Raw genomic sequence first — 23585 nt, 5'->3', positions numbered from 1 at the left:
AAGTTGCTGTTAATCCGGGAAGGACTCGCAGCTAGTGCACGAGCTGGAACTTGCAGCGGTAACGGTGGTGGCTTTCCGTTGCCCTTACGCCCATTCGCGCTTTTGCTTACGCCCACGCTTCTTCGGTTCGCTCGCTTCTTCCTCCAAAGCGAACGACATGGATACCTCACATAGTTATTTAAAAGCTGGAAGGCCTCAAGCTTTATTGTAGCTGAAAAACATGCTACTGTCCGTTTCCATCTTAAGCCGTAGCATCTTGCTGTCGCCATAACGTACAAACCTTGACCCAGACCGATAGATTACGGAGTACAGTTAAAATGGGGTATTACGTTTAAATCTCCCAGCAGCACACCGGGAATTTTATCCCTAGCGGCGTGAGTGTCAGCTATACGTGGATCGACTTTTTTTTCCACCGCTAACCCACGTGCGCATAAACCGGCAATTGCGAATGAGCGTATACATAGGCGCGCAACATACCCGAGAAAATAGTTTGTGGAAATACTTTCAAGCTGAAGAATTATAGGCTCACGCCGAGTTCCAACCAGGCAAGTTCGTCTTAATCATAGATGGGTTCCAAAATATACGGTGAGGTAGAATTTCAGGCGCCAACGGCGGAAGCTGCTGTGAGGCATTTTTATGCCTATTCGCGCGTCTGTTGGTTCCCCGCAACCATGTGATAAAGAGGTAACCGCTGTTATGAGCCGTTTGCGGAAATTGTAAAATAGGCATTAGTGGTGGTGAGAGAAAAACAGTTTTGAGAATGGGTCGGCGGGGGCGAGGAGGAGCTCCGGAATGGCGCAGAGAAAATCGGCTTCACTGGAATGAAAATTAGGGTGGGTAGCCATATACTGCTCCGCAGTGATTGCACTAGACAGCCATTCTGGACTGTTTTCTCTTAGGTCTTCTCTTTTGCTTATGCTCCTTTATGAACTCGTTATCACTCATTTGCGATCTCCACAAACCTGTTCCGACGCCAGAACCACCGGGTCCATTAAGGGGGCCTGCCATCTCAGGTTGCCCGGCAGGAAAACCTCCCGCAGCAAACGCTCCTGGTTGCGGCGTAGGTGACCCAAATGCAGCACCACCTCCGGTTCCTGTGGTAATTCCAAAATTAATTCCCGCAACACGACCGCATTTGTTCGCATCACAAAGAAAATCCTATATTCCTGAAGAAGCTCTTTTTGTTTATTCGCAGGCAAGAAATGTGTGCATAAAACCCAAATAGGTCATACTTATGGAGATACAAAGACCGCGAAATACTCTCAAAGCTGAGAGCTATTTTATACGCTACTTTAGTACCGCGGGCCCAAAACGTACACTCCACTACACTCGTGATTCCAACAGCAATAAAGATGCTCGGGTTGTATCAAAAATATGAAACTCGCCTGCTAATTTCCGCATCCTAGGTCATGTGAACATTCAGTGCATTATGTCTCAATAAAGAGAAAATGTTAACAAAATTAATCGGCGCTAAAACAGGGACGAAAAACAAACACGTAACATACAGCACGGTGCCGTGCTGTGTGTTACGTGTTTCTTCTTCCTCTCTGTTTAATTAATTTTTTAAGCAGTATGTACCAACTCGCCCTCATCAAGCTTTTGTAACGTGAGAAAATATTTATTACCACGAAATATTTGAGCACTGAATATCTATGGCACAAACATATCGAAAAGTCATACTTCGTGTAATTATGTGGGAAAGAGTAAAAGTTTTTTAGTAAATGTATGCGGAAAAACTAATATGTTTAGGTCGGAACAGCTGCGACAACGTTTAAACAAGAATGTTAAAAAAGGTTCTTAAATTTTGTTACGTTCCAATAAACGTCTTTTGCAGTACAACAGAGAATGCGTTTCAACGAGCCAGCGAATATTTAAATTTTTCACATATTTAACAAAATTATTGAATTCATCTCGGAAAGAACACAGTAAATTCCTCAGAAACTTCAAAAAATTTTGAACCATTTCAAATTTTTCTAATAAAAGCACGTACCTGATACTAGAAAGTTAAACATAGCGCCGCGTGTGTTTACATTTCCTTTTTTCTGTTTAAAGCTTAGTTGTCGTGTTTAAGCATTAAACTTAATGTTACTAACTTCAACGCTTGTAAGTACTTTCTAGGAAAACAACGTAACACGCTCTTCTACAAACACATGAATGCAGAGCTTTAGAAGAATTCAACGTTCGCCTTAAGCATACAACGCGACAGTGACAAGGAGTAGGTGTGGCGTCATCCACACTCATAATACGATGACACAGAATTACGTCCCGCTCTGCACGATGGCGGATCAGTATTTATCACACGCGTTTTCTTGCCCTCGCAGCAGAGCCTTCCGAGCAGTAGCCACACGCAAACTGCGATTCATGGGCCGGTCACCGATTACTTTTAACGTCTGTATAAATTGCCATAAATATTGCGAGTCGCTACTCGCAATACTTTCCTTTGATGGGAACTTGCCGCGTTCCCTAGCATAAAATTTATTTTTTTATTACCAGAGCTTACCGGTGGGTTTTCCTTTAAATGCGTCTAATAAAAACGCAACTTAGGATCTGTGTGTCACTGGTGAAGTTTTGCAAAATAGCCAAAAGTTACTGTCATTACCAGCGTCTATAGGCGTTCTGTCCGAGCGCTGGTGCTGAATGAGGGGTTGCAAACGGTAGCTTAGGTTGCAAACAAATATTCATGCCAGAATCTCTATTTCTTCGGGCTAGCAACAGGCAATGATTAAAAAATCGAAACAAATACAGGCCTCCGTAGCAGCAAATATATAACACTGTCTGGGCTCTGTTTCTCTTAACCACGTTTTCTCGGATCGTCCTAGGTGGCTCACGCAATCCTTGTAATTTATTCCTCCTTTTTCACATAAGGGGGACTCAACTGTTGACATTCCTGTGAAAAAACTAGTTCATGACCCACGTACGTAAAAGCTTCACATATATACATATAAATATTTAAAACAGCGATAGTTTGCTCATTTTATAGATCTGTGACTTCTGCACTTACACAAATAAACCTCTTTCTTTGTAGATCACTGAGGCCATCTAGTGAAAATTTGATAAACTGAAATGCGTTTCTTGTTTTATTTCTGTGGGAGTAAAGAAGTGATATATTTCTAAAAGAAGCAAACTGGGCTGCTAAAAAACTTGTAAGTATTTTTAGAACTTTTTGTATCCCGTACGCGATGCTTTTGAAGCCCGTCGGTTATGAATTAGTAGACTCCCATAGGAATGGGATCAGATGAGTTCTCCTGAAGAAGCGATTCTCTTGCCGAAATCCAAATTCTCACCAGTTTAAAATACTGTTTTGTAGAACGCTGGTGCCGCTTCTATGCTAATACTCGCAGATGTGTATTGGACGGATGTCAAAGAAGATGTCTGGAACTTCTGCCTTCAGGTTTGAGGCTCATGTCAATAAAAACTTCTTACACGCTGCTTCAGAAACCCCATTCAAATCCAGGCATTCAAAACCTTCAACGTACGCATTCAAAATTTTTCCGAACATGAATGCTGGACGTAAACCGTTCATGACAAAATGAAGGCAATAATTGGAACCCTTAGACAATCGTATTCTCAAATTTTCACGGAAGGTGCATACGGGTTAGACATAGTTGTCACAGGTCTTTGGAATTATTAATTCGTATCGATACACTGTTATCTAGCTTTCAACCTTAGCATGCTTCAGAATTTTGAAACGCGATCGCCGTATCACCACACCATAACGCATGGTTTTACGTAATTCCAGTCAGGATTTGAAAACGTTTTGTTTTTCACCAGCATGCTTGTGCTCTGCCGTCCCCTTTTTCTTACAAATTATTACAGCATTCTTAAAATGACATCAGCCAGATGTTTTGTTCTTGCTAACGATTGTTACTTAAAAATAGCAAAATCCTAATTACCTCAATGTATACTACCAATTTGAAAAATACTAGAAGACAACAACACTAAATACCCAATAGGTGTGAATTCGTGATTCCAGAGAGCCTAAGGCATGTATAGTAAAACTTGGGTATAATTTCAGAGGCGGCAGAAGTCTTCACATAACCGCCTAAGTTCAAAGGCAAAATAGTTATTCTTTTCACTGTGTCTTTTATACCACATCAAAAGTTTACAATTTATTTGAATGTAATCCTATCTTTCTACTACTCCTTAATTTATCGACCACAGTTTAAAAATTTCAGATCTCGTAATGACGGTTGCAATGTGTTCTCGTCGCACTGAAACTATCGAAGCGGCATGAAAATTGGTATTATCCTGAAATACAAAATTATTGTTTCATGGCCTTTTGCACTTCTACACTTTCACCCGCCGCCTTCTTGGAGGGCCTTTCGCCCGCGGTAGCTATGTGCAAGGCTCATTGAATGGTAGTGGAAGTGTTCCCTACGAAAATATTCTATATCTGTGACGTGCGATTACTTCAGTTTAAACGTTGTGTATAAATGTTTTGAAACTTTTCACAGCTATTTAGCATTCTTAAACGTTGCATAACGACCCCTTTCTATCATCAGAAATTTGGTAATAGAAACCGAAGCAGAGCATCCGCATTCATTTTAATTTTTTATTTAATTTTTTCATTTAATATTGCAAGCCTTTCTCAGGCTCATACAGGGTGGGCGTGCAAATATGCATACGCACGTGCAAATCAAGCAATATCGCACATACAAAAAGAAACAAAACCACAAGATGCTGGCGAAAATAAAACTGAACGATGAAAGCTGTTGCACATAATCAAGGCCACGTCGCAAAGCATCATCCTGGCATCCGCATATGGTACAGTGACCAGGGTGTTCGAAGGTGCTCGCAAACAAAAAGGGAAACTCCTATTCTTCATAAAACACCCTTTCTACATTTCGAACAAATGCATATGCAGAAGAAAGACTAAATATTTCACGTGTCAGTTTATTCCACCCTTCCACTGCTGACGGGAAAAATGAATAAAGGTGTCACAAAGTGACATGAATGGTCTGATGCCCTTATTATGGTTGGTACGAAGGGAGTGGTCATTAGGCGGCTTTATTTAGTTGTCTTTATCTATGTGTAAACTGTTGCGATATAAAAGAAAAAAGAACTTTAAGGAACAGACACAGCGACCGGCTGCAAGGGTTGATATGCACGCCCGCCTGCGCATCTCAGTGAGACTGTCATGCATCGAATACTTCGAATAGATTAGGGAAGGACCTTGTGTTGTACGTTTTCTAATTTGTTGAAAAGATATTCTTGATGGGTGTTCCAAACAATGCTGGCGTACTCGAGGATCGGCCTTATGAAAGATTTATAGGCTCTCAGTCTTACATTAGAAGGCGCCAATTGATGCAAGTTTTTGAGGCAGGAACTGTAGCTGGTGGTATGCTTTTGTGTATGTGCTGCATATATGTGCATCCCACTTGAGTTTACTCGTAAAAGTGACACCCATGCAAATTCCCAGCGTTGTTTCTTGCAATGATTGTCTTAACTAAATTGTAATTAAAATGCTGGATCTGTTCTCTACGAGTTATGCTACGGCAAGCTGTTTTGGACACGTTAATTTCCATTCCCCGCTCAAGGCACCAACACGCAACATTAGCTACCCTGGTGTCAAGTCTGAGCTGATCAGTAGTGCGGAGAATAGTGTAGATCATGCAGTCATCAGTGAATAGTATCATTTAATGTTAGGCTCAAGGCAAGTATAGATATCATTAACATATATTATAAACAAGATGGGTCCTAAAACGAAATCTTGCGGTACTCCGAAAAAACCTTCCAATGAATCAGAGGCTGTGTTGTTCACGGTTTACGATATTATGGTATTTCAAGATGCTCCAGCATTGTGAGACGCACAAGAACACGTTCAGTTTTCATTAAAATAGTTAATGGCTTAACATCTTAACACACGCAATCTGTACCCGGTTTCGGATGCATCCTATCAAAAGTTTTGTCGAGTTTTAAATCTTTCAACTTTACACTTTACCTGATATGCTTAAGGTTATGAAGACAGCTATGCATACTGGAACCACAATAAGATGACTACGCTTCCACACGATTATTGAGGTAATTGTGCGGCACTCCTTAATTCTCATGGGGCAAGGTTTGCTGTACCTGAACTTTCACTACCGGGACCGGCGGCGAATGCGCTCCCAACGCCGTCAAAGCCAGGAAAAGCTCCTGCAGGACCGTTTGCATGACTTGGGCTGTTTTCAGGGGTTGCACCAGAACCAGGAAAGGGTCCCGGACCAGTTGGCAAGCCGCCAATACCAGTACTGCCTTGACGTGGACGAGATCCTTGATTTCCACTAAACTGTCCAGGTCCCGCACCGTACAGTCCTATAAAACAGCATGTTAGCACAGCCTTAACGTTATGCCGGGACGAAGAAAGGCTCCTTGTAACTTGATTACATTGAAACAACAATGAATTTCGCTTGAACGACTGTTTTTAAAAAAATAGGAATGTTTTTCGCAAGTCTTCTGTATGCTTTACGAAACAAAATGTGAACCGTAATCTGACAGACAACCCTCTACCGCGAGTTCACACTATGCCGACACGACGGCGACGAAGATGCAATGGCAACGCCGACGAGTCGCGGAACCGTCGGCCAACTGCCCAGTTGCCAGTCTGCGTTGTCATACTACACCGACGGCGACACAAACACGTCGGCCGATGGAAAGTCCGCGTTGTGTGACTGGCCCGCCGACTTAAGACGCCAACAAAACTGCTCGTTCAACCGGTCGCTCGACGCGTCGTCAGGAATCGACCAAAAAGCGAATACTGCACCCAAACAATATTCGTGCCGCAATAAAGGCGGCTCTATTTTGTTAGTTTCTGGAACGTAATAAAGTCAGTAAGGTCAATGAAGCCCACACAATTCAACACTAGCGCTAATGCGATCCATATTTTGGCTTTCGATGGTTCGGTCGTGCAGTTCGGCGAAGCCGCTACCCGGAGCTGCAAACTGCGATCGGCTCGCATGTAGAAAATATAAGGTCAGTTTTGTGCAGAGGCAAAATTACGTAGAGTAATTTGGGTAATAAGCGATCAATATCGGTCAAGGTTTCTTGCGTAAAACGTAAAGCCAAAGTACGGCAAGCACTGTCCCCGCAGGTCAAGGTCGCAGTCGCAGCCGGGCACACATTTTTTGCGAGTGCTATCGCGAAGCAGCGGAGTTGATGGCGATAAGCTATTGTGGGGGCTTCGGGAAACCTTACTGCGGAAGAGCTATTTAAGAAATTTCAGTTTACCAGCCAGGAATTCAGTAAACCGGCTAGTAAACAGCGATGTGCAACGCAAAGGATGGGCCTCCATCTAGTACACGGGTCATTTGCCGGTGGCGCAGCATGTGTGCGGTGGCGCAGCATTTGTGCGGTGGCACAGTGGTATCGAGCGTCGTGCCCACTCGGTCAACGTTGTGGATTGCTTGCGGGTTCTATTCCCGGCGAGGTCAGCTTTTCTTTTGAGCGGCTTTTAAAGGAGCCATGAAGAGAAAATGCAAGTTGGTTTTATTCGAAAGATTTCGTGTTTTATAGTGCCCCCAGCTCTTGTCCGGATACAAACGGTGCTTTATTCACTGCGAAATTACACAATTTAGGTTAAAATTTTGATTTTCCCGCTCAATCCTGCGTTTTCGTGGTCCCAAATGAGAGTGTACTAGAAGTTTTAGAGTGGCCCGCCCGGCCGCCCGGAGAGGTGCTCGTTTCGCGCAGAAAATAGCGGAGGCGCTGTAGTCAACAACAACTGAAAGCGGCGGCTCGCCGCGCGTTCGGCCGCGCGCCCAGACGGGCCAGGAAACGCTGCTTCTTTACGCGCGGAGCGCTCGAAATTTGTTCTGCGGGACATCCAATTGCTTCAATATACTGTAGGTATAGTGGACTGTGGGTAACGAAAGGAATAATAAACGCTGCAGCTCATTTTGCGTTAGTTTTGCCTTTGCCGCTCGACAACAACGAAAAAATTACGAATTTTTCTTAATTGGGCGCAACATTCTTAGCGGATTGTAAATAAAGTATTTGCATCGACATTTTGGCTATTCCAACTTCCCATCAAAATTTATTTTGCGCGAAATTGCCTGATATGAACCAGTTCATTATTGCTTGATGAGTGTGTCCTTATTGTGCTGCTTGATGGACATAATTGGTCGGCACTAATGACATGAAAAAATATGAGGACTGGGATGATGGCTTTTCAGATGAATTTCTTATTTATTGTCACGCACTTTATGCTCCGACTGCAGTTATGTGGGTTAATATCATAGGTTGTGTTGGTTTTTTTATTGCGTGAGTTGTTATTTAAAGGGGTCCTGAAATACCTTCCGCCGATGCGGGGATGTACATGTAACCAAATAAAGCAATGTATTAGTAATCTCCTCCCGCAAGAATTTTGTTGAAGCGATGAGTATTAGCTGAGAAATCGTAAATGAAAAACCGCGCATTATCGTCGCGCCGCGTTTCCTCCTCCTTTCAACTTACTCTCCGCTGTTGACGCCGAGCGAGCCTTCCCTCCCATGATGCTGCGCTCCTCGGCGGTGACGTACTTCCGCTATCGCGCTGCTCATACCGCCGTCTGCTACGGGCAAGCTTTGTTGACACCTTGAATCCCTCACTCCGATCAAGGCTGGAAAAGCGAACGAAAAATCTGACCGCATTTGTGCAGCGGCCTGGCCTTGCCCTTTCGCGGTGTGCGTTGCTGAAGGGCAGCACGTGACTTTTAATCGGCGGCAAACTCGCAGCCGCCCGGGGAGGACCGTGCGCTCGGTCCCTCATGCCCCTCATGCACCGCGCACTGTTTATCCAAAAAGCGCCGTATCAGGTGTGGCCCCACTGGTGCCGGGTCTTATTTTGTGGCGGTGGTAATTTCTGCCGGTGGCATGTGAAAAAGACATTTTAAACCTATACAGAACCCGTGCACAAAACGCCAGTTCAGCTTGGGGCGACGCGTGGTGGAGAGCGGCAACGTTGGCAAAACATGCTCCGCCGCGGATCTGAGCTTTCTAGCGCTGGAGCGAGCACCATTTCTTTGACAATATCAAACATCGGTTGCCTTGGTAACAAGGCACAAACCGGCCCAGAAGTCAGTTACGGTTGCGTGATCCCGGTTCAGCTTGGGGCCCCACCTCGCGGCATATGGGCACTGCAGGCATACTACTCACTCTCATTTGGAAGTGCGAGATGCGTTTGGCATTACAGGAGGCGATTGTGTGTGTGTTGTGGACGCCTTTGTTTCGCGATGAAATGCGACGTTGTGCTTCTGCGGGTGGGTAGTGCTTCCCATGGTCTGGATTATCTTTCTCGAGCGACGTACGACTCAACCTCGCATGGGGTATGTGCAGTGTGCGTGGCTAAAAGCCATCTCGGCTTGCGCGCCAGAGTTGAGTGACTTGCTGTTCGTCCCCGCAAACCGCGCGCGAGGTGAGTGCCGAATTTACGACGGGCAGGAGGAGGCAACCCATCGTCTGTCAATCGCGGTTCAGACTTGCAACGCATGTTGTGACGTTGTGTTCGTTCGAAACGCATCTCTGGATTGTTTTGAAGTGGAATGAAATGTATCCGTCAAACCCGGGCATTCGGCTCAGGGCGTTCTCTGCGATTGCACGAAAGAAGTGCCACGGGGCTTCAACGCTTTCTTTATGAAACGTACTCAGGTAAGAGAATATCCATGTCGTGTTATGGCCGTGTTGCATTCAATACGAACGGTTAAGCGTTTGTTTACACTTGTTTCGTTTGTCGTAAAATGTCCAAGCCCTCCGACACTCCGCTGGCAGATCAGCCGGCGAGCCGACGCTGAGCAGACGACTCATCTCTTTGCCGGAAGTGCGTGAAAAAGCCGCCCAATAGCAGGATGTCTAGCTCATGACGAACATCTGGGAATTGATGATGTAGACATGTGAAGATGGCGGCGTCCAAAAACACGAAGGAAAGGGTGAGAAAAAAGCGACAAACTTTGCAACAAAAGTGTGAGCTTTCCGCTGGGCGTAAAAGAGTAATACTTGGCACAGATGATGTTGACGACCCAATCTAACGATTGCGCTAGTCAATTTAGTGTGCTCAAAACGCCTTTCAGGGCCCCTTTAAGCAGTGGCCCGCTTGTGATAATTAGGGGTCACCGTGGTGTTAATGCTGTCGCCGGTCCGAACAGAAAATTACACGCGCAAGGGAGATATCTTTTTAAATAAAAAATGGATAGCCCAGCGGTTATCTCAGTTGTTCCAATCACCGTCTTTCACAGAACTATGCCCACAACATTCTATTAATCGCACCACCTTTCACCTGATTCGGTCAAGAAAGGATTTCAATCAACTTAACACAAATTTAATTCACAAGTATGCTGAGAGTATAATTAGACGCACATAAAACCAAAGCAAAGCATAGATCAGAAAATATATTGACCGCGACAAAAATGAAATATAACACGGGAAATCATACACAAAGTCAAGAAAGCTAACATAGTGGTTCAAATAAACGGAACTAGAACAAAATACACATTGTGTTTTCATTTTCAATAGCCCAGCATATAAAATGTTACGCGGGAAATCACGCACAAAGTCTACACAGGTAACGGTTTGGGAATGACGCTAACAGGGAGATTTAAATTGACATTTTTGGCCAACGCATTTTCATAACTCGCCTGCAATCATTAGCGACGGCTAAGTCTAAGGTGTTGCTCCCGCCTTCGCATGTAATCACGAAACTTGTTTAAACCTTTTATATAGAAATGAATCCGTGTCACAATGTATACAAAACAAACCAAATTTGCTGTCAAGGTCTCGCTGTGCTGGTCGCAACCAACGCCGTTAAGGTGTTTGTTGTGAATAAGGGCTGCAGCACATCCATAACGCTGTCATGGTGGAGCTCCTTGTCGCTGAAGCAACCGGTAAAAACGTCCTAGAGATCGCTAATAAACTTTAAAAATGCACGGAAGGATTGAGAAGTCCCCCAAAATTACAAGCCTGAGGTAGTAAATACAGCGGCATCTTCCCCTGGCATGCAGGAAGCAGTAGTTGGTCCTGCAGACTTATTTTGGCACTTCGTTTTCAGTACACACTTACTGACCAAGTGCCTGCAACATAGTACGTTAATAAAATAAGAAACCCCACTAATGACAGTACAAGCACCAACGTTAGGGGTATCTCATAAGAAGGCTCTTAATATTTTCGTTCCAAATAGGAACGTAAAAAAACAGCAAACTTTTTTCAGCCTATAGAATGTGCGCCCCGCCGCTTTTGCTTCACGCGCAGAGTCAAGAAGGGCAAGGGAAAACATTCCTGGTGCCTGTCCGTCAAATTAATCCCTCGTTAACTTGAACTCATGCTATCTCAGAATATATTCTCGAAACTTTTTCTTACCGTGTGTTTACCTCCCATAGGTCATACGCATTTGCCCGCTTTATCTCGAAACGTTTTTTTTTTTTCGGAGGACGACGGATATATTGAAATACTGGCAGTGAGGACACAAGGCAAAGTCCGCTACAGGCAGCTGATAAGGTCCCCGTTCGAATGCTTGCTCCCACTACGCACCGAACGCGGCCGTGAAATGCAAGTTTAATTACGCGGACTACGCGTCCCCGTTACCGGAATGCTGTCTGGCGCGTACATCATTGAGGAAGCTGTGGACGACGCAGCTGATCATGCGGAGGAGGAGGAACCCCCAGAAGTGACTACGACGGCAGATACAACATACAACAACGGCCGATACAACATAGATGCTGCGTCTGCTTCGTAGCAAGGTAGAATGTAGCGGTGGCGACCACCAATTCATACGATGCATTGAGAAGCTCGAGTAGGCTTTTCTGGTATGCAGATGCGAACGCGACACAGCCGAGCACAAAACAGTTCTTTCTTCTGCAATAATAAAAGTTTCTTTTTCGTGCGAATTATTTTGCCTTTATAACGAAATCTCCCCTGTGCAATAGTGCTTTTGTTAGAAGCACTAGCTGCTTTTCAGGGACCTAGCCACAAATTTCCTGCATTTGACTTAACTCGAAACTCCGCGCTTATCTCGAAATTTTCAGCTAATTTTACGACTTTGAGTTAACGAGAGATTACTGTAGATCAACAACGTTCTCAGAATACGCATCAAAACATGAGAAAGTATTTGGGGGGGGGGGGGGGGAGAAGGGTGTTAGATAAATGTTGGGTCGTACTAGTTTAAAGTTTGATCAAGCGGAGTCAGAACGGTCTGCGTCTACTTTCTAAATCACCAAAGTAGATTTAGCTGACCAAAGGTGCGGGTTTGATTCCCGGCCGCGGCAGCCGCTCTTGCGATGGAGGATAAAAGCGAAAAGCGCTCGTGTCTTCGAGATTTCGGCGCATGCTAAAGATCTCCAAATGGTCAAAATTAATCCGGAGCCCTCCACTACCGCTTGCCTCATTGCCTGTGTAGCACGGGCGCGTTAAACCTCATGATTCAAACTAAATCAGCAGAGCAAGCGCAAAACGCCGCAGCGAGCAAAGCAAATCTTGCCGCGCGCAGGTGCCGGGGAGCGTCGGCTGTTCAGTTCTCGGCGACAGCAGCGCCGCCGCTATACCGGTTTTATTTTCTGCGCGAAAGTCAACCCGGCGGAGCAATGGGAGAGGCCGCCGCTCGGGCCACTCTAAAACTTCTAGTACACTCTAGCTCTGCAGCCTAGAGTACCTTAATTCACGCATCCGCCGTACAGGGTAGAGACACGTATACGCTGGCGCCGCCATTTTCGGTTGCTCGCTCGCCGCCGAAGCACGTCATTGTGTCAAAACCGCGCTAAAATTATCGCCGCAACGCGGTTTACTGAAGAAGTTTGAATCATATTGTCTGTTTCGCGTTGCTAGGTCTCGTGGGAAACGATAAGAATAACACGTTGAGCCCGTTCGCCCAACTGCGGCGGCACGGGACCGTTCAAAGGTTGTCTCCACCCTGCACAGCGGTGTAGGTTTGTTCCCGCGTTTCTTTACGTTCCGTAACCTAGATGGCGCCACCATACCGTGGCAAGCGTTTGGTTTGTTTTTGCCCTAATCTAAACCTGGCTTGTTTTTGTTCTGGGAGAAAATATTCGTTCCCTGAAACAGTGCTCGCTCGACAAATGGGGTCACGGAAGACACCGCTGCTTGCGTCAATCGGCCAGTGTCGTCTGAAACAACCCCAAGCCCCGTAGTCCTGTGCAGCTAAACCAAGCATGCTGTGCGCAGTACGTACAGCAGAACGCATCAGTACTTCTATGTTTACATGTGCTTTCGTAACTTCCACTGTTTGTCCCATCATTCTTATTGCTTTGTAAAGAATGTGCCCTAAATTTAAGCGCAAATCGCTCGTTCATCTAGTTTGTAAGCTCTACCTAATTTGCGTCTGCTTCTGCCAGCCTCCGCCGATCGCAGAGCTTAGCTCATGTGACATCATAGGTTCTGTTGCGGGAAATGAGCTGGTGGGTCGCATGACCATTCCCGTTTTTCCTAATTATGTAGCTTATATGAGCGAAGTTTACGTTAGAAGTGGTGTCAGTATGATTCTAACGAGACAATCTTTTGAATGAACCAAACTTGTTTTTTTTCTTCATGGCTCCTTTAGGCGATTTCGTGGACCACAAAATTCTCCACCGAACATAGTAGGGTCAGGGCAAATTATACAGCTTTATAAACGTATTATGTTAAACCAAAATGTGCAGCGGGTAAAAACTGGGCCCGCTATGGCTGTATATAAACTTAACCACATCGCGGCCATGGCATACGGCGTGTGGTGTGCCTTGTTAAATGCTTCTTTGAAAACACATAAAAGATACCGGCATCGGTAGCCTAAATTATTTCTAATAAATTTGGAACTTGGGCTAACTGGTTCTTTCGCCTATTTTTACAAAAAAACTGCACGTACAGGGGGCGAATAAAGGAATAAACAAGAGCTCGTGTTTGTATTTCCTTTTTTTTGTCCTTATCTATGCACGTTTTTTTTTTTGTCAAAATTTACGGAAGCCTCAATTATTTCGTCCGTGGACCTTGTGACCTCCAGGCTTTTGATATTGTGAGATTTTACTGATCAGGGAGCTCAATCTCACAATATCAAGAGTCTGGAGTGTAACACTGACTGCGGCATCAGCCAAAGAATGCAACTGGTGCCCGTGTTCTGTACGATTTGAATAATCCCATTTGGTCCAAATTTGAAGCCTTGCATTGCGGTGTCTAATATTTCCCACTGTGGCGTATCCAGAAATTATTTTCGGGGGTTGCTATACGCCACAGGTTAAAAAATAAAATCAATAGATCCTGCGGCGAAGCAATTTTCGTTTTTCTGCCTTGTTATTTGTTTCGTCGGCGTAATATCAGCACAAAAATACGGGTACGTACAGGGCTCTGAAGGTACCATACTTCTGAACAAACCAACATTCTTGTTGTCTTTGTTTTTAAATTTTAATATAAAGATTCGGTGTGTTAATAGCATTGCTCTGTCTAGGCCCCTGATTACCCATGTATACATTCAGCATAAAGATAAAAAATATTTTTGTTCCACGAAAGCCAAAATAGCCGTTATGTGTAACACAAATTTTTAAATACAAGTCGCCTTTCTTGCTGGAGAAAACACAATGCATTACAAGTGCCGTTCGCAGGGATTTGACATCGAAAAAGCACATGGGCCGCGATATCCGCGCACTGCGTCGCCTTGCTGTACCGCGTGAGTTCCACAATGCTCACTGTGGCTGGTGCCGCAGTGATCGGTGACGAACACAACGTGGAAGCTGAATAATAATGTCTACTCCTCACTCTGGCAGCAGAAAACACCGAAACGCAGCGTGAATGACACGGAAAGTCAAGCACGCCGCGCGTCCACCGCAGCTGCGCCCGCTACTCCGCAAGCGATAGCCGGCCCCTCATTCGCAGCGCCCCGCGCCGCTGCGGTCTGCGCATGTACTAAGGGCGAACACGATCTGGCCGCGTTCTCCGCCGCGGCGGCCGGCGAGTGTCAACACCTAAATATTCTTACACCGTGCACTCAAACCATGTAGTTGAGTGATCAATATTGCTTTTAAACAATAAGTGGCCAAAATCCGCTCACTTTATTTGAGACAGTGTGTCTGGTACTACAGTGAACGTTTGAAGAAACACTGAGACGAAGAAAATTTTAAAAATTTCTTGGATGTCTTAAAAACTGATGATGATGATTGTCGGGCGCTTCGACGCACGAACTGGCGCGGGCCGTGGGACGAGCAGCGGACAAATGAAACGCACGTGTCGCGCGCCGCCTTGAAACGCCGTGCATTCCGTGGAAGGTCGTGCCTGCTCACACCGGATGCGCTAATGGCCAGCACATGGGGTTGGACCCCCACGAAGGACTCGCTCTTCCCCCTTCCCCGGCCTCAGCGACAAGACGAGGGGATGAAGACAAGAGAGACGCGTTCCGGGCGCAGGAGAGCTCGGCCCGTCGTCTTCGGGCTCCACGCGAGTACTGTTTTTTAATCGCCCGCCGGGCTGTAAATAAATCTACAGTTTGTATCGGAGGCTGAGTTTGTCGGTTGAGGATACCCGGGGTCAGATCCTCAGCGCTACTGCGGCTTGGAGGAGAAGCCCCGGGGAAAGAACATCACGAAGACAACTGGCGCAGATCGACAGGATCTTCAACAGCGACGACTCAGCTGGCCGGCGGGCGAGACGGGCCCCTCGACGGACGGAGCACGCGGAGGAATTGCGGTCTGCTGTACGAGATCGGCAGGAGCAGCGAGCTCGCGACCCAGGAGGAAAAGCGGCTCGACCGGCGCTCAGCGAACTTCTCAACGGAGACCGAGGCAATGTCTGCGGCCTGCTGAGCGGCGGAGAAGCAGCTTGACCAGCGGTCAGTGGAGGCATCAGCAGCCCACTGAACGAGGAGCGGCAGGAGCAGCGAGCTGTCGGCAGGCGAGAAGTCGGCGAGCCATTGTTTGGTGGACACCTCGGCGGAAGGAGCGCCGCATAAATGGATACCCCGTCTGCACCGGTGCGGCATCTCTACAGGCGCCGAGCTATGCAGGTCAGTGCCTCGTTTGATGCTGGGTCTTCGGTTCACCATGACATAGCGGGTATCTAGGTGTAGCCGCGAGATAATGATGAGGAGTAGGAAGTGCTGGATATGAACGATGCAGAAACAGCAAGCATGGGAATGTCGTTCGCTGAGCAGAAGGCGCTACTGCAGGCGAAATTGAAGATTGCTGAGGCGGAGTTAGCAGCGGAATGTCTAACGAGTGAGCGTTTGAGAAGAGCTAACAACGCCACCGCCTCACCGATCGGGCAGCGAGCGCAAGGGTGCAGCGAGATGGATGGGAGATTAGATTTCATGAGCATGCTGCAAGGGGTGCTCGCAGATATGCCCTCCCAGGACACGCTTGTGCTTGATTGGTTCGTGGGTGCCGAGGTCAGGCTGGACTGCTACTGTGTTCCGCCAAAATGGCGAGCAGGGGTAATTCTTCCCTACTTGAGCGTGAGGGCTAGAGGGTGCCTAGCTGGACTCTCGGGGGAGCAGCGCAAGAGCTACGCAGTTCTTAAGGCAGCAGTATTGAAGGGGCTGAGGCTGGTTTCAGTTGAGCGTGAGCCCGTCGTCGCACCGTGCGGAGACGGATAACATTCTGGGAGCGTGGCCGAGCGGCCCGTTGCTTTGCAGAATGCAGCAGAACGGGAATCGCGCGAGGATGCAGTTGGTGTCGTGCACACTGCATCTTGTGTTTCTGGAGGTCCCCAAATGTCGAGTCCCGAAAATGTGATTGCCGCGGGGAGCTCCAGCGAATTGAGCGCGGAAAGTGTAAATCAGGCATCGGCTGCTCAAGCAATGCAGCCCCAGGCAGGTGCAGTAAGGGCTGCAGGAGTGGCTGAAGAGATAGCCTCTCCAGCATTGCATGTCAGTGTTGATGTGGCCGCTAAGCAGCCCTCTGCTGCTAACGCTGACCAACGCCTCGTCGTGGAAAACGGCGTTTCGAGCGCAGAAGCGGCCGAACCCGAGGGTTCGCCTAGAAAGAGGCGCAAACGTCGGTCAGCTCTGTGCAGCGTGGCGGCAACGCATGCTCACAAGCCAGCAGCGGTCCCTTCTCGAGCGAGAAAGCGAGGAGGAGAGGGGCCCCGGATACCGTTGTGCGACGAGGTGCGCCGCGTGGCAAGGCTGTTTTCGGACGACGAGGGCCGGTGCGTACCTTCTAAAGACCGCTCGCTCTGAATGAGATATGTGAGGATTGTGGCTACTTTGTCATGGTGATCTGCAGCCAGGGTCAGGGGGCACTGGCCATGCTGATTGTTGTGTCGCCAATTGAAGGAACGATGGAGCACGTGCGAAACGTGAGTGTGGTGTGTGTGTTTCGTGTGTGAAACATCCCTGAAGTTATGTTTCACAGTGGCGGTGGAGGTGTCGGGCGCTTCGACGCACGAACTGGCGCGGGCCGTGGGACGAGCAGCGGACAAATGAAAGCACGTGTCGCGCGCCGCTTTGAAACGCCGTGCATTCCGTGGAAGGTCGCGCCTGCTCACACCGGATGCGCTAATGGCCAGCACATGGGGTTGGACCCCCACGAAGGACTCGCTCTTCCCCCTTCCCCGGCCCCAGCGACAAGACGAGGGGATGAAGACAAGAGAGACGCGGTCCGGGCGCAGGAGAGCTCGGCCCGTCGTCTTCGGGCTCCGCGCGAGTACTGTTTTTTAATCGCCCGCCGGGCTGTAAATAAATCTACAGTTTGTATCGGAGGCGGAGTTTGTCGGTTGAGGATACCCGGGGTCAGATCCTCAGCGCTACTGCGGCTTGGAGGAGAAGCCCCGGGGAAAGAACATCACGAAGATAACTATGATGATGATGATTCCTATTGGTATCCCCTTTGAAGCGGGGTGAAGACATGTCATCTTACCAAAAAGGACTAATATAACCATGTTTTACACTCTTGGTTTAATACTAGCGCTGCTTAGGGCAGGAACTAACGCTTATTAGGCCCGAAATACTTTCTTTTCCCTGTTACAGGTGGTAACTGTCCTAGGCAATATTCCCCTCTCTGCTTTTCGTCCACCAGCATTCTAATCTTCTTTTCGTCCCCTCGACAGCCTTGAAGTTAACTTCCTCTGTGATACCCTTAAATCCTAGGGCTTCTGGAAGCCCAATATTCCCTTCATGTAGATTCGGATGGATACCCTCACATTCTAACACTATGTGCCGCATAGTTTCTGTTTCTTTTCCGCAGACCACACATACCCCATCATTTTGTGAATACTTCCCGACAAAACTCTTAGTTCGCAGGCAACCTGCTCTAGCCTCAAAAAGCAAAGCACTGCTTTGGGAATTATCGTAGAAATTTTCCTTTCTGATGTTAATCTTCTCAGCCCAAGTGCATCTTTAATGACGTTTTAGCTTCCATTTTTTCCCTCCATTTATTCGTTTCAATCTGCCTTGCCTCTTTTTTGGTTACCTTGGCTGTTTTGGATTCCCCACTGTTCTTTCCTGATTTCATCGTTAGCCTTCTAGTCTTTCTTAACCACTGCGTGTCCACGCTTTTCAAGTATAGGTACCTAAAAACCTTAGCTGCCCACCTTCGTTGATCCATTGCCTTCAACCTCGTCTCAAAGCATATTTTACTCTGAGCTCCTCTAGCTTCAAACGACGCCCACCCCATATCTCCCTGAACTGCTTCGTAAGTTGTTTTTCCATGCGCGCCTAAGGCCAAACGTCCTACCGTTCTCTGGTTTACTTCCAGGCCTGATAGAACGCCTGATTTTAAGCAGAGTACAGCATTCGCAAACGTGAGACCCGGAACCATTACTCCTTTCCACATTCCTCTTACTACTTCATATTTGTTATACCCCCCAGAGCTCTATGCTTCATTATAGATACGTTTCGCTTTCCCTTAACCTTAAGTTGCTTCTCGTGAGTACTTAAGTAGTTATCCCCTTCGTTTATCCACACTCCCAAATATTTATATTCCTTCACTCTAGGTAATTCGCCTTGCTGGATAGACACTACGTCGGTGGTAGCGTCATTAAAAACCATTATTCCTGATTTTTCTGCACTGAAATTTAACCCGAGGTCAGTGGCTTCCTGGCCGCAAATATTTATTAGCCGCTGCATATCGGTTTGGTTATCAGCTAAAAGAACAATGTCGTCTGCGTATAACATTCCCGGAATATGCTGTTGTACCACTAATTAGTGGTACAACAGCATATTCCGGGAAGTTACAACAGTTAGTTTAGTTACAACAGTTTAGTTAACTAAACTGTTGTAACTAAACTAACTGTTGTAACTAAAAGTTTTAAATTCAAGTTTTTTTTTATTTACATCGTGAAGATGTGGGTTGGCTCGAGCGAAAAGTGAAAGGAATTTCACTTGAATAAGCCCGAGCCCTCCTTGTACAAGGCATCAATGCAATCAGGGCTGATAAAAACATAAGTAATGTAAGTGGCATAGTAGGCGCATAAGATTAAAACCTTTTCCCACTAGCATTGTGCTCGGGTCGAACGCGAAAATTTTGTTTTTGCCTTCTAGCCTGTGTTTCCCCTGCGGAACAACCTTTTGGGCCTTTCCAACTCCATGGCCTTAAATATCGGTGAAAGGTCGTGCTTCACACAACCACAGATTTTATTTTTTGGTTCTGGTAACGGGCTATCATTTCACTAAAAAAATACATTTTTCATGCTTTTGCATTGAGTCGAGCTCTTGCGCGTGTTAATGTTTGGCTGATGGAGAGTACCATTTTTGTTGGCAATACCACCTATACCTGAATTAAAACAACGATAGCGATCTATTGCTCCACATTTTCTTCGTATTCGTTTCAAATGTAACTAAAATGTGAAAGCCAGGAATTTGATGTTCTTGTTCGAAAATATAGGTTGGAAGAATGGCTGAACAAGTGTCTGTTATTGACCGTTGCCGTAAATATTCAATGAAAATATTTCCGGTATTTCGAAGGCCCTTGTTGATAATTCTGCCTGAAATAGTGATGGCAACAAAGACGGCAAAAAACACTCTACTACATGAGATTCCCGTGCCACCAGCCCCGGAAAGTCTTCCATTAGGGCCAAAAGTGCCGAAGCCACTTCCAATGCCGCCAGTTTGACCACCAAAGGATCCGAGGCCACCCGGCAAGCTAGGAGCTTCAGCCTGGCCTGCACGTTCACCAGAACTGGTAAATCCATTTGCTTGTCCCATCCAACCTACTGAACACACAGTAGGAGAGTTTAAACATTATGCGGCGCAAGTACAGAACGATCTTTTGCTCTAAATCTTCCGCAACAGTTCTGATACATCTTTCCTGAAAGGCTTGTTTTAACAGCTAGTAGTATGAAAAGATGTTCCTAAAACATTAGGGTGCAACGTAAAACGCGAAGGTCATAGGGATATTGACTTTGTTACAACTTAACAAAGCAGCCTACCACATATGTTCCTAATTTTAAACGAATTACCAAACTTGGACTACAGGCAAAACGTGGGTTGTTTAAGCCCCATGAAAAATAGGAAAAGTGTTTCGGTTGTTTGCTATAAATGCATTGCTGGATAAAACAAAACTTCAACTCTAGTAATTTTTGAAAGCAGTTAGTCAGTAGAAATTGATAAGATAAACGATAGGGACAGCGCACCTGAGAAACCCCACTGAGGTGATTTAATTATAACAGTGGCAGTAGGACAAAAATCACATAAAGACTAAAATTGTGAGCTAAAATGCTGCGTGCCTTGCTCTGCTAATGCGGTAAATTTGTACAAAGCAACCGACACTTCGCGTTTATCTCCGTACCTTGAAATTTCTTACTAGAAACATATGCCCTTAAAATATGTTTTATTTCCCATTGCCCACCTGGAAAATACGTACCATGCGCATCAAAATATGGGTGAAGGGCTGTTATGGCGTTGCTTCATTGTGATCACGTAGCACTCCAAATTATTAGCAACATACTAGTGTATATATAATCACCCGCATGTGGTTCATGCAATATGTGAGCGAAGGACCTGGACAGTGCATTGTTTTGCAGAGGTTCATCAACACTTGTGTACACTCATGCCCTCTGCTTTGGTAGCTCTGCTTACACATTCATAAAATTTCGAGAACGACGGTATATAATTTGTTCTTCTCTGGTCGACCAGAAGAAAAATCGTTTGTGTAAAATAAATAATTTTTAGCTTAAATGAGCCACACACAAGGAGTCGTACATTAATTATTTTTTTCTTATTGTCACATTAGACTTAACTTGGCCAGCTGTCAATACAACTGGCAGAGTATAGCACTGCACATCTACGGCTGTTCTCAACTAAAAAAAGCGCAGCAATGCCAGTCTTAACACGGACATCTACCATTATTCTGACAAACTTAAGACCCCGAGTCTCAACAAAATCTTTTCATTGGTCTTTTCTTTTAAAACAGCCAAGTAGGATTTAAAAAGCAGCGACTTATGCCAAGAAAAAATTGGGCAATGTCCGGAATGCGACTTTCGGTTATATCATTATGCATGCAGTGGCCGATGTGATGCGATAGAAAGGGCACTTCCAGCGGCAGGAAACCTCCATAAAGGTGAGTAAATGGGTTTAAACCATCAAGATGTATATTAACCAGCACATGTCAACTTCACATCCTCCGCGGAGGTCGTCCCTGTCCTATGAACGCTCCAACGTCTTCTCGTCTGGGCTGCACGAAAGTTTTGCCCGGCCACAACTCGTTCCGAGGATTCACAACTTCGTAACTACTTAGTACCTATGTATCTAGCGTGCTGCCAATGAATATACTGTTTCACTTAGACTACGGCCACTGAAGCAACGCATAAATCTCGATTTTCATATTTAGGCCTTCAAATGGTCATACCAAGATTCGAAGGAGTGATTGACATACACCAAATAGAAATGCACTTGAGGGCCTAAATTTAGTACAGTCGAACACGGATATATCGAACTCCAAAGGGATCGCGAAATAGTTCGATATATAAAAAATTCGATATAAAAAAAAATGGGCTCTGAGACCTCACCTGCGGCGGACGGCCACTTACCGATCTGCGCATTCAAGCATGACAACTAATTCCGCACTAACGACGCAGGATGCTTTATTTGCGTGAAAAGAAATCGCTGATCTTAGCCTGCTTCTTCGTCCTGTACATGGAATTAAAGACGCTGGTCTCGATATTCTCGAGGCTATCCAGGTGTGACAGCCCAGTTCCTCCCATGTCGCCGCAACTACGTAGAATCAAGCTGAACGCAGCCGCCAGTTCACCGGCGGAGTACGATCGTGTAGCCGCATCCTCGTCCGGACGATCTTCGACACTCGAGCTATCAGCCTGGGTTCCTGCACCCGCAGCTACGATATCGTCGTCGCCGACGCTCGCAACAGCCTAAACATTGCTGTCAGCGTTCACGAAGTCGCCAGCAGACAGTCCGGCTGGAACAGCAGCCGGGAAAAGGGACGACAGCTCGCGAAACGTGTCGTCCATGCCCTATTCGTCGTCGTCGCCGTCTTCGCAAGCTTCCGAATGTTCGGCCGTCCCGAAGCCTGCCTTCCGGAAGCAGTTGGCCACGCTCTGCTTTACGCTGTTCCAGGCACCCGTAATCATGTGTATGGCCCCCAACTGGTCAACTTTAAGCTCGGTGCCCACGCGGAGGTTCATCAAAAGCCTATCGAGGAGTCGTCTCCTGTACCCAACCTTGAACGACTTAGTCGAGCGGTCGAGCGGCTGCAGCGTGGCTGTTGTGTTCGGAGGCAGAAACTTGAGCTCGATGTTGTCGAGCTCGCAGGTGGTTTGGTAGGCCGAGCAGTTATCCATGAAAAGGCAAGCGTGACGCTCCGACGCCCCGGCTTTTGTCCCTGTTGGGTTTCGGCGAAGGCACTAAGCGACTGCGGAAATCGGGGGTGCAGCGACCGCCGAAGAGCACCTTCCAGCTCGGGCGGTGTTCGATATACCAAATGTCGGGAAAAATACCGTTCGATATAAACGTACGAATTCCTATACTTTTACACAGAATTTTCAAGGGGATAATTCATGAGTTCGATATAGACAATAATTCGATATACCCGTGTTCGATATATCCGTGTTTCACTGTATGTACCACAGCTAGTAAAACACTGGCGCGAATTGAATTCATACCGTGGGCCTGTCAAATATTACCTTGGCATCTGCCTTCGATCACGGCTGCTTGAATTCAAGAGAGAAAACGCGGGTAACTAACTAAAAAGAAAGACAGTGTGAGCAAGGAGCCGTGTGCTGTGACATCTTCATTTTTAAATTTGTTTACTTGGTGACCTTAGTTGCATCTTTTGTATTTTGCTATTTGATCACAGCTTAAGCCGTGAAACCAACTTGTCAAGCTACTTTAAGACAGCATCTACCTCTATGTCTCATTTGCGACGTCTAGAAAGCCGCCACAAATGGTAATTTTCGTATGACAAACTGCTAAGGGGCTAATTTAGCAAAAAAGCCGTCTCTTTAATAGTGCTAACACGAAGCCGCCCCATCAGAAAAGCGGCACACAAACGAATGATTGGTGCTTCAGCCTGTTTAATAGCGCGTGCCGCAGAAAGGAGCCACAAAAAAAGAGGGTACCGTGATTCGCCAACACGTGGGCTTGCGCAGGGTGACAAAGAACAATGGAGTGGTTAGCAACGGCAATGGCAGCTCCTCCACTGCAGCGTTACTTTATAGAACAGTGGTGATAAGTGACCTAGTATAATTACATGCTGACACTGAACGGTTATGTTTTCG

The 23585-nt window shown here is 46.4% G+C and overlaps 1 protein-coding gene across 1 annotated transcript in view; it reads right to left on the bottom strand.

Moving 5' to 3' along the window:
• Positions 1 to 23585, bottom strand: part of LOC144160518 (uncharacterized) — a 70579-nt gene that overhangs the window by 29290 nt on the left and 17704 nt on the right. The window contains exons 4-5 of the mRNA XM_077691785.1: positions 6070 to 6294; positions 963 to 1094 (exon numbers count right to left, since the gene is read on the bottom strand). Of these exons, the coding sequence (XP_077547911.1) occupies positions 963 to 1094; positions 6070 to 6294 (357 nt within the window). The remainder of the gene's footprint in view (positions 1 to 962; positions 1095 to 6069; positions 6295 to 23585) is intronic.

The sequence above is a fragment of the Haemaphysalis longicornis genome, unplaced genomic scaffold, assembly GCF_048455015.1.
Source record: "Haemaphysalis longicornis isolate Haplotype H1 unplaced genomic scaffold, Haemaphysalis longicornis Haplotype H1 scaffold_101, whole genome shotgun sequence".
NCBI classification, from domain to species: Eukaryota; Metazoa; Arthropoda; class Arachnida; order Ixodida; family Ixodidae; genus Haemaphysalis; species Haemaphysalis longicornis.
The sequence above is the reverse complement of the archived record's forward strand: the minus strand, read 5'-3'. Positions and strand labels throughout refer to the sequence as shown.